Source organism: Sciurus vulgaris, assembly GCF_902686455.1.
Source record: "Sciurus vulgaris genome assembly, chromosome: 15".
Classification (NCBI taxonomy): domain Eukaryota; kingdom Metazoa; phylum Chordata; class Mammalia; order Rodentia; family Sciuridae; genus Sciurus; species Sciurus vulgaris.
In genome coordinates this window covers 11,659,375-11,672,720 of record NC_136476.1, presented here as the reverse complement: position 1 = coordinate 11,672,720, position 13,346 = coordinate 11,659,375, and the positions used below count along the sequence as shown (strand labels likewise).

Sequence of the window (13,346 nt, the reverse complement as noted above, 5' to 3'; positions counted from 1 at the left end):
TACTGTAGAACCAACTGGTCTGGCGCTGCCCCATCCAGAGGATTCTCTTGGTGTGGCTTAAAGTGTTCTCCAGTCTTCCTCCCAAAATAGGAAAAGGAACACAAATAAAATAAACCCACAATGCATTTGTCATACTGATTAACCAGCTATTCATTAATCTACTGTATCAATGAATGAAAAATTAACTAATCCAACAATCCCCAAACTGCTTTCTGTATTGAATAGAGTGTGAGATACTTGATACAATTTTTATCTGTTTATTTATTATTTATTCATTTTGCCGTCTGGAGGTTGAACCAGGGCCCCAGCCCTTGATACAATTTTAAACATCTGTTAATGTTTTCTGGATTTTCCAAACAATACCTCCAGTGTCCCAGTCATCATTGTCTCCCATAGTGCTTGCAGTTTTTGCATCTCAAAAGGCCATTCGCACACATAAATCCAGGATCGTCTAATAGACCACCATGTGCAACCTCTCCCTCCCAAGTCAGGACTTGATAAACATTGAGAATATGCTCTTCAGGGTGGGTTGGGGCAAATGTATTCCCAGATCAAACAAACCAAAGTGGTTAGAAATGGGCTAGACCACTGCAAAAGCAGTGAATTCCTTTCTCCAACACTTGGGGATAACTTGCTGCCTCCTCCTTCCCCCAGAGTGCATGCCTGACTTCTTCCTGTACAATGACATGTGCCATCAGTCCTGTCCCCAGCGCTTCTACCCGGATTTGCACCAGTGTATCCCCTGCCACGAAGATTGTCTGGAGTGTAGTGGCCCCAAGGAGGATGACTGTGAGCTCTGTGCCGACATTTTTACAGTCCTCTACAATGGACTGTGTTTGAATGAGTGTCCAGCAGGAACTTACTATGAAGAAAATTCTAAGGATTGCAGAGGTAATGCTTTCCAGGATGCATGACCCAACACAGCATCCCAGGGCACCTAAAGAGATGAGTTTCTGCTAGACAAAACAGGCTCTGGAATTTGTACGATCCCAGTCCTGAGCGTGGTCCCACTCTTAACCTTGCCATTCAAAAAAAAACCTCTTTTCAATCAGTTTTAATTAATTTTTAAAAAATGACTGTTTCATAGATTTTGATCATGTCAACTTCATTAGTTACAAATCATGTGGACCCTCATCCTGATGGTGGGTATGAACTGCCAATCAAAAATGAGTCTCATGTGAAGATTTCAAACAGCAATGATGAGCCTTCAAAAGTCACCCTAAATGGAAATATCTCTTAAAATTTTAAGCCATCATAGAAGTTCACAGCATAAGTAAACTGTGTTGCAGAATTCTCTCCATTCCTTTTGCCTCCCTTCGTGGTTTGCCTCCTGGCTGCTCCCCTCCTTCCATCCTTACCACCTTCAGCAGCTCTTGTCCCAAGCCCCTGTTCCATCCCACTCAGCACTTCAGTTCCTACATGTTCAAGAAAGGGTATGTTGCTATTTATACTTCCTTACATTTTAACGGAACATGGATAGTTTGCCTAACTAATTTTCAGGCAACAGAAAAATAAAGTATCCATTGCTAGAGAAATTCTCAAGGGAGAGAAGTGTTTCCCAAAGTCCCAGGATGGCTCCTCACACCCTTCATGAGTACTAGGACAGAACTAGCAAGAGCTCTGTCCTTTCCCAGTCGAGTGACTCAGCATCTCCAGGCATAGTTCCCTGGTATAGATGAAGTGAGGTGATAATAACAGTGATAACACCACATATCTACTCATCTAGGAAGTGTTTGTCAGAGATGGCTTTGTGCCTGTGCTCTTCTAGGCCTGGGGAACAATACAGATGGGATTCTTGTCCTCAGGGAGCTCACATTCTTTTGGGAAGACAGACATAAAAAGGATAATTCAAGAGAAAAAAAAAGTAAGACAGGGAAGGGGAATAGGAAGATGGGCAAAATGGAGTTGAAACTTGAGAGAAACTGTCCTAGGAAATACCAATGAGAAAGGGAGGGAGCAATATATGTCATAGCATATGAACACATATTCATATGTCTGAAAAAGGAAGATTCTAGATAGAGGGAATGACAGCTGCTAAAACCTGGAAGTGGGAGTGAATTGTTCTAATTTTGTTTGGCCAACAAATATTTACCGAGTGCCTGTTATGCGACGGGCCCTCTCATAGGCACTGTGCATTCATGAAAGGGTATGACAGAGGCCGCCTTATTATAATGTATTCCAACAATAGCCATGAAAGTGATAAACTAAACGTATTGAGAAAGGCGAGCAAAGGATCACAGCAGTAGGGGTTACGGTGGTTGGAAAGGCCACATGGCAGCGTGTGCCCATGCTGTCCAGGAATTGCTTGCCATTATTTGGATGCGGTTGGGGTAATATGTAAACCTTACTAATATTTCTGAGGTGGCCATTGCAGGAAGAAGCTCTCTGGGCATTACAGAGAAAGCCATTCTTTTTTTTTCCTTTTCATTTTGCAACAAGAATGCTCTGCCCTAGAGCCCAAGGTCTGAGCCCAAGTCATGACCCCACACTCAAGCACAAATTCCCTAGAGGTCTCGAGAAGAAAGGAATTCATTTCCTAGAGGAGTACCCTGGCTCTGTCTCAGTCTCTGCTTCCCCGATGTGCCCGCAGATTGCCACGAGTCCTGCCACACCTGCTCGTCCTTTAGTGTCTGCACAAGCTGCCGGGAAGGCCTGAGGATGAACAGCCATGGGGCCTGCGTGGCTCACAAGGAATGTGCCCCCATCGAGTACTGGGATGAGAAGGCTCGCAGGTGCAAGCCCTGTCACAATAAGTGCTTCCACTGTACGGGACCCGCGGAGGACCAGTGTCGCACCTGCAGAGGGGACAATCTTCTTCTCAGTGAGTGACTTCACCCCACCCCAAGAGGTCTTTGTTTTTCCTCTCCCTCTGGGGAAACTACCTAGCACCATGTTGGGTGCCCAGTGGACATTGGCTTCTTTCTAATTTTTTTTTTTTACTTTTTTTTGGGAAATTTCCAAACCTTTAGAAAAGATACAAGAATGAGACTAGTACAAAGAACATTGTACATGTACCTTTTACCCAGTTCACCCATTGCAAATCTTTTTTTTTTTAAGTTATCAATGGATCTTTTTATTTATTTATTTATTTATTTATTTATTTATTTATATACAATGCTGAGGATCAAACCCAGGGCCTCACACATGCCAGGCAAGCACTCTACCACTGAGTCACAACTCAAGTTCATTGCAAATCTTTTACCACCTTTGCTTTATCATTTATTTCCTCTCACCTCACCACCACAAATATATATACACAATCCACACACACAAACACAATATATCTTTTTCTGAACCATTGGAGGGTAAATTACCTACATCATGGTCCCTGGCCCACAAACCCCTTCCTTGTTTCCTAAACATACGAACTTTCTTGACTAACCACAGGACAGTTACCAACTCTAATACAACTACACTGACATGGTACTTCACTATTCCTCTTAAAATTTTGCCAACACCCCTTTATAATAGAATTTGTTCCAGAGTCAGGCATTGCATTTCACCTCCAAGTCTCTAGCTTCCTTTAATCTAGGATGTTTCCACAGATGTCTTTGTTCTTTATAATATTGAACCTCCAGAATACAGCTCCTAACCATCCTCTTGATTTTGTTCACAGTTGCCCCATGATTAGACTGAGAAGATTCTTTCTCAGTCAGAATAGGTGATATCATGCCATCTGAGAGTCATAGCCAGGTATATATGTTATCCACATGCCCCTCATCAGTGGGATTAATGTTGACCATCTGTCAAGATGTTTAATTCCTCCACTGCAAAACTACTATTGATTCCCTTGTAATTAATAAGCAGTCTGTGGAGAGATGCCTTAAGAACATGTAAACATTCAACTCCTCACCAAAATTTTCCCCTTGATTTATCATCCATTAATAAATCCTGAACAGTGTGTGTGGTGCCGTCTCAGGTGGGCCACCTCCAGATCAGCTCTAAAGGTGATTACTGGTATGAGGTAGCATCCTCAGGTTTCCTGGGGTGCACCTAAAAACAAGCCTGGAGGAACTACACTTAAAGAAGGAGTTGAAGGAGACAGAAGATAGAGACAAATGTGGGAAATACCAGAAAGTGTTGGATTTGTCTTCCCAATCAATAGAGTAGACCTGAGAAGTGAGATGCTCAGAGTTCAAATAGGTAGCAAGTTTTTTCTCTTCTTGCTGAGATATCATCTGCCAGGGCAGTGTTTCCCTGCTAAGACACAGGGACACCTATGCTCAATACCAATCCTGACCACCTCACCATAGAAGACACTAGTCTTCTCGACCTGTCCATCTTAGTTCATGTTCCACAAAGTTCAGTGAACTTCTTCTCCAGAAGTTGATTCTTCATGAAAATATCCCTTTCAACCAGATCTCCCATATAATCAACCATTTGGATCTTCTTTTCTAATTACCTCCAATCTGAAGTGTTACCAGTGAACCCATCAGATGCCTTCAGAGAGTGGTCTTTTCTTAAACCAGGGATGCAGATTAAACTAGAACTGAGACTTTGGTACTGTGCATAACACAGAAAGATGCCCCAACAGCTGAGGACAGGAGTTGCCCAGGCCTGGCCTTCTCACCCTCTCCCATCCCACCCAACTCCACTTATCACCAGGTCAGGCTATTTTAAATGAGGTGGTTATTTGGAGGATGGGGTAGACTGCTGGATGCTGCCCCTGAGGATGCCACATCCTAATCCCCAGATCCTATAAATATATTGCCTTATGAGATAAAAGGGACTTTGTAGTCAAGATTTAATGAAAGATCTTTGCATGGGGAGATTATCCTGCGTTACTCAGATAGGCCCAGCATAATCCCAAAGGCTACTAAGAGAAATGCAGGGGGATCAGAGTTCCTAGATGGCGATTAATGATAGAAGCAGAGGAATGGGGGAAAGGATGTTGCCTTTGAAGATGGAGGAGGACCTCAGGAGCCCAGGACTACAGGAATTCTCTAGAAGGAAGAAAAGCCAAGATGCTCATTCTACTCTAGAATCTCTAAAAGGAACACAGCTCTGTGGACCCGATTCAGATTTCTGGCCTCCATAACAATAAAATAATACATTTGTATTGTTTCCAGCCACCAAGTTGGTGGCAATTTGTTATTGCAGCTATAAGATACTAGTACAAAGATTTTTCTTCTTTAGGGGATTGGGGCTTCCCCTATTTGGCAGCATACACAAGCTGGACAATGAACCATTATCAGCATCCATAGTCATCAGACTAGGGTTTCTATTCTGCCCATGACAAACCACTCTGACCTCTGATTTCTCTGAACTCCTATGGCCTTTTGGTCAATTCTATTTCTTGGACATTCATCTCCACTCCAGTGTGTCTCCTCAGCCCTCAGGGGCACTGTCTCTTTCCCTTTGCACTCCCTCTCCTTCTTTCCAGGCAGAGGAGATGTGGGAGTCACAAGTCGGGCTTGATTACAAACACTCTTCTCCTCCCTTGACAGACACGACCTGTGTGAAAGACTGCCCAGAGGGCTACTACGCCAGGGAGAGCCACCTGTGTGCCCCCTGCCACATCTCTTGTAGGACCTGTGACGGGAGGCACAGTATGCAGTGCCGCTCCTGCCGACCGGGTTGGTTCCAGCTGGGAAATGAGTGTCTGCTCCAGTGCAGGGAAGGGTAAGTGCTCAGAACATGTGTTAGTCTGTTTTTTTGTTGCTGTGACCAAAATACCTAACAAAAAAAACTTAGAAAAGGAAAACTATATTTTGGGCTCATGGTTTCAGTAGTTCAGTCCATGGTGGACCAAGTCCACTGCTGTGGGTCCAAAGTGAGGCAAAACATGGCAGAAAGGTGTGGGGGAGGAAAGCTGCTCAATTCATAGCAGCCAGGAAGCAGAGAGAGAAAGGAGAAGAGACTGCAAGAAGATGAACCCTTCCAGGGCATGCTCCCAGTGACCCATCTCCTCCAGCCATGCTTCACCTGCCGACAGTTTCCACTCAGTTCATTCAAATGGACAGACTGATGACGGTACGGCTCTCAGAACCCAATCACTTCACCGCCAAACATTCCTGTGTTATAGACAACACAGAAGTTTGGGGAGAACACCTCATAGTCAGACCATAACAACACGTTTCCCCAAAACACAAATGAAATCAGATGAAAGTCTCACTGCCACTAAGGAGCAAAGGTGAGCTCATTCACAAGAATGAATGAGAAACAGGGGAGGCATAGTGACCCACTGAGCTAATACAAGGGGTCAGATGGTCAAATGAGACTCATGTAAGCTATAGATCTGACCAATACTCACTGATATCCACAGGGTATCAGCACTGCCAATGCAGAGGCAACACCTCCCTCCCTCAGAGCAACCCAAGACTGTTAATGGATGTTCTTTTTTTTCCAGTTTTAGGATTTGTTCTGATTCAAGTTTATTCAAGTTTAATATGCAAGATCTACGCTATGCATGTAGATCATTGATTTTACAAAAGAAACAATTTCAGCTAACATCTACGTTTATACCCCATTAATTCTCCAACCTTTCAAACCTCCCATAAATCCACAACTACAGGGTTAGTTATCATAAGTATCCTAGACACATCTGATGTACCCTGCTGAAAGCATTTCAGAGATAAGGAGAGTGCTTCTCAGAAGGTCTGGTTACAGCATAATTGAAAGAGAGTTTGACTGGATTATTCACACACACATACCTGGGCATCCCAGTAAAGAGAAAGATTGATTATAGACATGTTGCTCACTGCTTCTCAATCAGCAACCTAGGACACTGAGAACTTCCAGACCCAAATTGAAGGGTTCTATCCTTGGACCTACCCTAAAGTCTTTCACCCAAATAGGCACATCTGTTCTCTTCCATCATCGCAATCTCTGCTTGCTTCATTTGTTATAGTGCTATATACCACCTTACGTTTCCATTTATCTTCTTCCTTCGGTCACTCGTTTATTCAATACTTATTCAATTAGAGCACACTGTATGTTTAAACAATGTGAGTTAGGACTAATTTTGTTAAGACCTTATTCTTATTCCTGTATGTCTTTCCAAGAAAATTATAAGCTCCTGAGGGGTCAGATGGAACTCCTCTTACTGTTCACACATACTACTACAGCATTCCATGCAAAGTTAAACACATTAGCAGCTCTTGAAAGGCACCAGCCATATGGGTCAATGAAGAAATCACCTTACCAGACAAGAGTGGGGGTGAACCTACCTGGTTTCACCATTCCACTTTACCCTAAGAAGTGTCTATAAAGATCTGATCCCATGTCAAGAATCTCCATCTTTCTTACATCCAGCATTTAATACTCTCAAGTACACAAACAAAGAGGAATGTGATCCTGTAATCTAAAGAGAACGCAGACCATGGAATTAATTCTTTTTAAAAACAATGAATTTATTTGGAAATTTCCAAACCTGCCAGAAGTGGCATTTGCCAAACCCCAGCCCCACCCTCCTGACTAAGCTCCTAAGGGTAACAACAATCCTCCCAGCTTCCCCTCACCTTACCATGCTCTCCACCAAGCACACCCACCCCTATCTCTGGCTGGGCTAGAGAAGTGGTGCATCCCCTCTCTGAAGGAGGCTCCATTTCCCCCTGCCTGAGCACCTGGGTGGAGGAGCAGCCTCCTGACACCCTAGGAGATGATGGCTGCTATATCCGAGACCACAGAAGTAAGCAGCAAATTGTTTTACTGTATATTAAGTTACCCAAAGGAGAGAGAGAGAGGTATAGTTTCTGTGGACTTCTTTAATATGGAAAAACTGAAGGGTTTTTTTTGTTTGTTTGTTTTTTGTTTTGTTTTGTTTAAGAACAACGAATTATTTTTCACTCAGACACCACCCGCAGGAGAAGTTCACATCTTAGGAAACCTAACTCTAAATAAATACGCCCCAAAGGCAAAGGTATGCATTAGACTCCTTCATGGATCAACTTTGGTAGATTATCTTCCAACCAGAAAGACAAGCTTGAGCCCTTACTGTTTTCAGGCAGTTGTGGTGGGAAGTAGGGAGACACACCAGTTCCTTCATTGGAACACTGTGACCATGACCTGCATCTGTCCCACAGTCTGAGCAGGAGAGGACCAATGAGTATGTCTCCAAGCAAGAAAGAGTTCCACCCTAAATTCACGACCAGGAGAACCAGAATGTTGGCTCTCCTCTGACATCTCACAGCCGAGGTCCCCATCAGGAGAAGCCTCAAACACCAAATTCTTGACAGGAAAGGTCCCACACAATGCGCACATTCAGGACAGATGAAAACCATGATGAGCGTTAACGGTAGTTTAGATTTAAAAGGAAAAAGAGAAACACAACCACGAAAATAAACACAGGTCTTTTCAGGAGACATACTTGGTTTCAAACACCTCCCACACCATATTTTATCAAATTAAATAGGCTTCCAAATGAGCCACCTGGCTCTTTGTCAGCGACAGCACCAGTGGTTTATTTCACTGAGGTCTTAGTTACCACATTTCAGGAACTTCAGAGAACTTGGCAGGACTGTCTTCAATGTTTCCTACTGGAGAAAGCTCTTTTTTCCTCTTTTAATTTCTTGACCTGTTTCTTTTCCTACAAGAGAGATTCTGCCCAGGAATCTGTGTGCTCAAGCTCAGAATAGGAAATCTCCCCCAGCTCTGATCTTCAAGCTGCTTTTCCTGGACTAGGGCTCAAATTCTCTTTCTGACTCTGCTGGTAGTTGTAAAACTGTTGGTGCAAGAATAGTGGTTCTGCAGCAAGTGGGACAGGCTCTGAGCTTTTAGTCACTTCCTCTCTACCTCCTGCCACTGTCTTCTGTCCACTTTCTCTCTCTCTCTCTCTCTCTCTCTAAATATATATATTGTTGTTGTTGTTGTTGTTGTTGCTGTTCACTTTCTCTTGATCTGCTTGTCTTCGTGTTTCCCCTGCCACACACACATATTCAGCATGGATCTGAGAGCTTTCTTCATGTCTGCTGGTATTGACAGCCAGGTGATTCAGTCCATGGTCTGTGAACTCCACTCCTCTGGATCTGCAATGAAGCAGAATATTATGGTGGAAGGGCATGACAGAGGAAAGTTCCTCAGTTTATGGCAGCCAGGAAGCAGAGAAAGAACTGGAATATTGATGAAGTAGCATTCCTTTTGTAAAATCAATGTTCCGTATCATTATATGAGCCTCGTGTGTTAAATCTCTTTGTCTTGGAAAGGCAGGTATATGATTCTCTGCATTATGTCCCAACACACTAATGATTCTGATGTTTAGCATTAGAGAAGGTTCTCTAAGGCTGAAGTTTCTGTCTGTGTTTATGCATAAGATCCTCTCCAAGGCTCTGAAGATCAAGAGGTTTCACAATCCCCTCATCTTAAACCACTGCTTAAGATGAGAACTTTGCTCAAATAGTGTTGGAGTCTTCTTCCAATATGATCCAGCAAACTCCTCATTGCCTTTCATTTAGCATTACTCTTTGATAATTTTTAAAACCTATTTGAAAGATCAGTTTTTCCTCACCGTGGGTTCTTCGGGATGCGTTTTATCTCTATAACAGTTTATCATGCATTTCCACTCGCAGTGTATCTTTACATTATGATACGATTCTATAACAGTCTCATGAGGTTGGTGTTAATCTATTCACTTTTGTTTTTGTTGTCATTTTGTTTCATTTTTGCAGTGTTGGGAATCAAACATAGAGCATCATTCATACCAGGCAAATGCACTACCACTGAGCTACATCCCTAGCCCTTCCTTAATCTCTCCATTTTACAAATAAGGAAACCAAGGTTCAAGAAGTTAGATGATTTGCCCATACTACAGTGATACAGGCTTGTCAATGTTAATAGCAGTGCAATTCACAAGAACCAAACTATGAAACCAGACTAGGTGTCCATCAGTGGATGAATGGATAAAGAAAATATGTTATATATACACAATTGTGTTTTACTAAAACACAAAGAAAAACAAAATATTATCATTTGCAGGAAAATGGATGAAACTGGAAAACATTAGGCTAAGTATAAGAAGCCAGACTCCAAGCGTTCTCTCATGTGAGGAAGCTACAGAGAAAAAAAAGGAAAGAAAAGAAACTTTGTGAAAATAGAAGAGATACCACCAGTGGAGAAGGGGTGGAGGCAGGAGGAAGGAAAAGAGGAGATGCAGATGTAGGGAATGCAACAGACGAAACTATGCCATGTGCATGTAAGAATGTATCACAATTAATTCCATTATTATGTATCATTATAATGCACCAATAAAAATACTTCTTAAAATTGTAATCTTCAGCCTGGAAAGGTGGCACAAACCTGTAATCCCAGTGACTCAAAAGGCTGAGGGAGGAGGACCAAAGGTTTGAGACTAGCCTCAGCAACTTAGCAAAGCCCTAAGCAGCTTAATGAAACCCTATCTCAAAGTAAAAAAATAAAAAAGGCTGGAGATGTAGCTCAGAGGTTAAGGGCCTCTGGATTCAATCCCCAGTACAAAAAAAAAAAAAAAAAAAAATGTTATCTCATTGGAGAAAGGAAAAGAAAAGGAGGTGCAGGAATCTCATGAAAATCAAATTGAGATCAGTGGAGTAAGGGAAGGGGTGCAGAGGGGGGGAAAGGGGAAATACTGGGGAATGATATTTGTTATGGGGTGCAACTTAAAATCCGGCCGATCACCACTAAGAAGTCCAAGTTTGAGAGTCTTCATTAAGCTGGCCGACTGACTGTCTCACAATGCCCCCAAAAAATGGCTATTGGGAGAACAGCCCCAGCCATAGGTTGTAGGGATTCTTATACCAAAAATCACATCAATCATAAGTGTCTGTTGCTACGATTTGAAATTACAAGCTAACATCATGAGATCATCAAAAGAGGGCGAAGTGGGTCAAAATGACCCTTACCTAGGTACAAACTAAAGAATGGTTACTAACATCCACTCAACCACCGTTCACATGGTACATTGTTTAGGAGCAATAGGGATCGAAAGAGAGCAATTTCTTATTACATAAGAATTGTCATTTTGTATCGCTAACCATGTCGTGCTAAGCAACCGATGATGGGCACAGAGGTGGGGTACTCCCATGGGAGAAGCTAAGAAATTGTTGATGGGTACAGAGGTAGGGTGTTCCCATGGGAGAAGCTTATTTCCTACATAACATGGAATCTCAGAGCAAAATGGAGTCTGTTTAGTCATTTCCTTTATAGTCTGGCCTATGATATCCTCATGGAGCCAAATCTGTCAGCCCATCACAATATTGTCCAAATTATATTGTTATGCTGTGTGCATATACAAATATGTAGCAACAAATCCCATAACTTAATGCACCAATAAAAATATGGGAAAAAAATTAATCTCCAAAAATCTTTTCAAAGGAGGTTACATCTATTTCATAAAGGCCAGTTTCACTCATGTCACTACCTATTTCAAGATGCTTCTCAAGTTGAGGAGAACCACTCAGAGGTCCATTTAAAAATGTCTTCCATTCCCCAATCCCATTCAACACAGCTTAAAGCTTGAATCTGGAGAAGTGAATAGGAGAAAAAGGCAGAGATAACTGACAAACGCCAGTGACTACTGGATCCTTCCCTACGTATTATCCAATATAATCTTCACAACTAGTGAGGGAGGGATCATAAGGCCCAATTTACAGATAAGAATTTGCAAATAGATTTGTTAGTATCATAGAAATGAATTTAATGAGTGAAGTTAAGTAAAAAGGTTAAAGTCACCCAGCTTGTAAATGAATCCTATACGACTCATTGTGTTTTTTCACCACACCCAATTTAGGAGCAAAGCTTAGTATAATCAGTCTTTCACATCTGTAGGTTCCGCCTGGAATCGAAGGTGGAAAACACTTTTTAAAAGAATTGCATCCGTACTGATAGTGTACAGACATTTTTTCTTGTCATCATTCCCAAAACAACAAAGCATGACAACTATTTATATAACATTTACACTGCATTAGGTACTATAAGTAATTTAGAGATGCTTTAAAGTATAAGGCAGAAGGTATGTAGGTTACATCCAAATGCTACCCATCTTATAGAAAGGACTTGAGCCTTCAATGGGTTTTGGTGTCTGTAGTGGGTCCTGGAACTAATCCCCTGCAGATACTGAGGTACCTGCTGTATTCCATCTTTGCTCCCCTTGCTTTCAGGTATTATGCAGAAATCTCCACCGGCCAGTGTAAGAAGTGCCACAAGAGCTGCAAGGCATGCCTGGGCCCACGGCCCACAGACTGCCTGTCTTGCGATACGTTCTTCTTTCTGCTTCCCTCCAAGAGAGAGTGTTTTCGCTCCTGCCCAGAGCATTACTATGCAGAAGAAAACACGTGGACCTGTGAGAGATGTCATCCGACTTGCAAGGAATGCAAAGGTGAGAGTGTATCTGTGCTTTTGCACGTGCAAGAGACAAAATGGAAAGGTTTCCTTCCTGCTTTGTCCCTCTCTCTCTCTCTCCTCCCCACCTTTGGCAGTTTCTCTGCTTCCCAACCTGGTACCCAGGCATCAGCACTCTCTGTTCAGTCTTAGCCTCTGCATCTTCTGGTGACATCTTGTTGCCCCTTTAGATTTCTTACCTTTCAATGCCCAGATGAAGGCACAGTCTCTTCAAGGAGTACTGTCACCTCCTCCATCTTGTTTCTCCACCTGTTGCATTTGCCTAGGGCAATTCATTATTTTCACCACTTCAAGAACTCCCTAAGACATCTGCCTCAAACTCTCCAAGCCCCATTCCTGTTTTCCAGACACCTACTTGTTTGTTGCAGAGATTCTTAAAATCAGTGCTAGTGGTCCCATTGACCAAGGTGACATCTTGAACTCATCCTTGACTCCTCTATTTCCCTTGCTTCCTGACTACTTCCAATAGCTACACCCTAAGAGCTGTTGACCCCATCCCCTACATATTCTTCTTAATACTAGTCTCTTTCTCCATGCTCATTTTCCATTTTCAACATTTCTTATCAGACCTGTTGAAGTAGCCAGCATGCCATGCTGACCTTTCCCTGCTCCCAAGACATACTGGAAACTAATGCCACAGAGCTCATTCTAAAATTCATATTCGCCATTTGCTCATTTACTCCATATCTTGCTATAACAAGATGATTGCAGTGAATTATTCTCAATGTGTAGAAATAACTGCTTCTATAATGTTTTAATTGATAAAAAAAAAAAAACTATCTTGACCATATCTTTTTTTTTTTTTTCAATACTGGGGATGGAACCCAGGGGTCTCACATATACTAAGCACATGTTTTACCACTGAGCTATATCCCCAGCCCCAGTCCTTTTTAGTTTTTTTTTTTTTTTTAATATAGGGAATAAACAAACAGTGGTGCTCTACCACTGAGCTACATCCCTATCCCTTTTGAGATAGAGTCTCAATAAATTGCACAAGTTGGCCTCACACTTGTGATCCTCCTGCCTGAGCCTCC

General features: G+C 42.4%; 1 protein-coding gene across 4 annotated transcripts in view; it reads left to right on the top strand.

The window, feature by feature from the left end:
* Positions 1–13,346, top strand: part of PCSK5 (proprotein convertase subtilisin/kexin type 5) — a 437,767-nt gene that overhangs the window by 406,602 nt on the left and 17,819 nt on the right. For all 4 annotated transcript variants that reach the window (XM_079112090.1, XM_079112091.1, XM_079112089.1 and 1 more), the window contains 4 exons: positions 655–891; positions 2,591–2,821; positions 5,448–5,622; positions 12,072–12,289. In XM_079112090.1, coding sequence (XP_078968216.1) covers positions 655–891; positions 2,591–2,821; positions 5,448–5,622; positions 12,072–12,289 — 861 coding nt within the window. The remainder of the gene's footprint in view (positions 1–654; positions 892–2,590; positions 2,822–5,447; positions 5,623–12,071; positions 12,290–13,346) is intronic.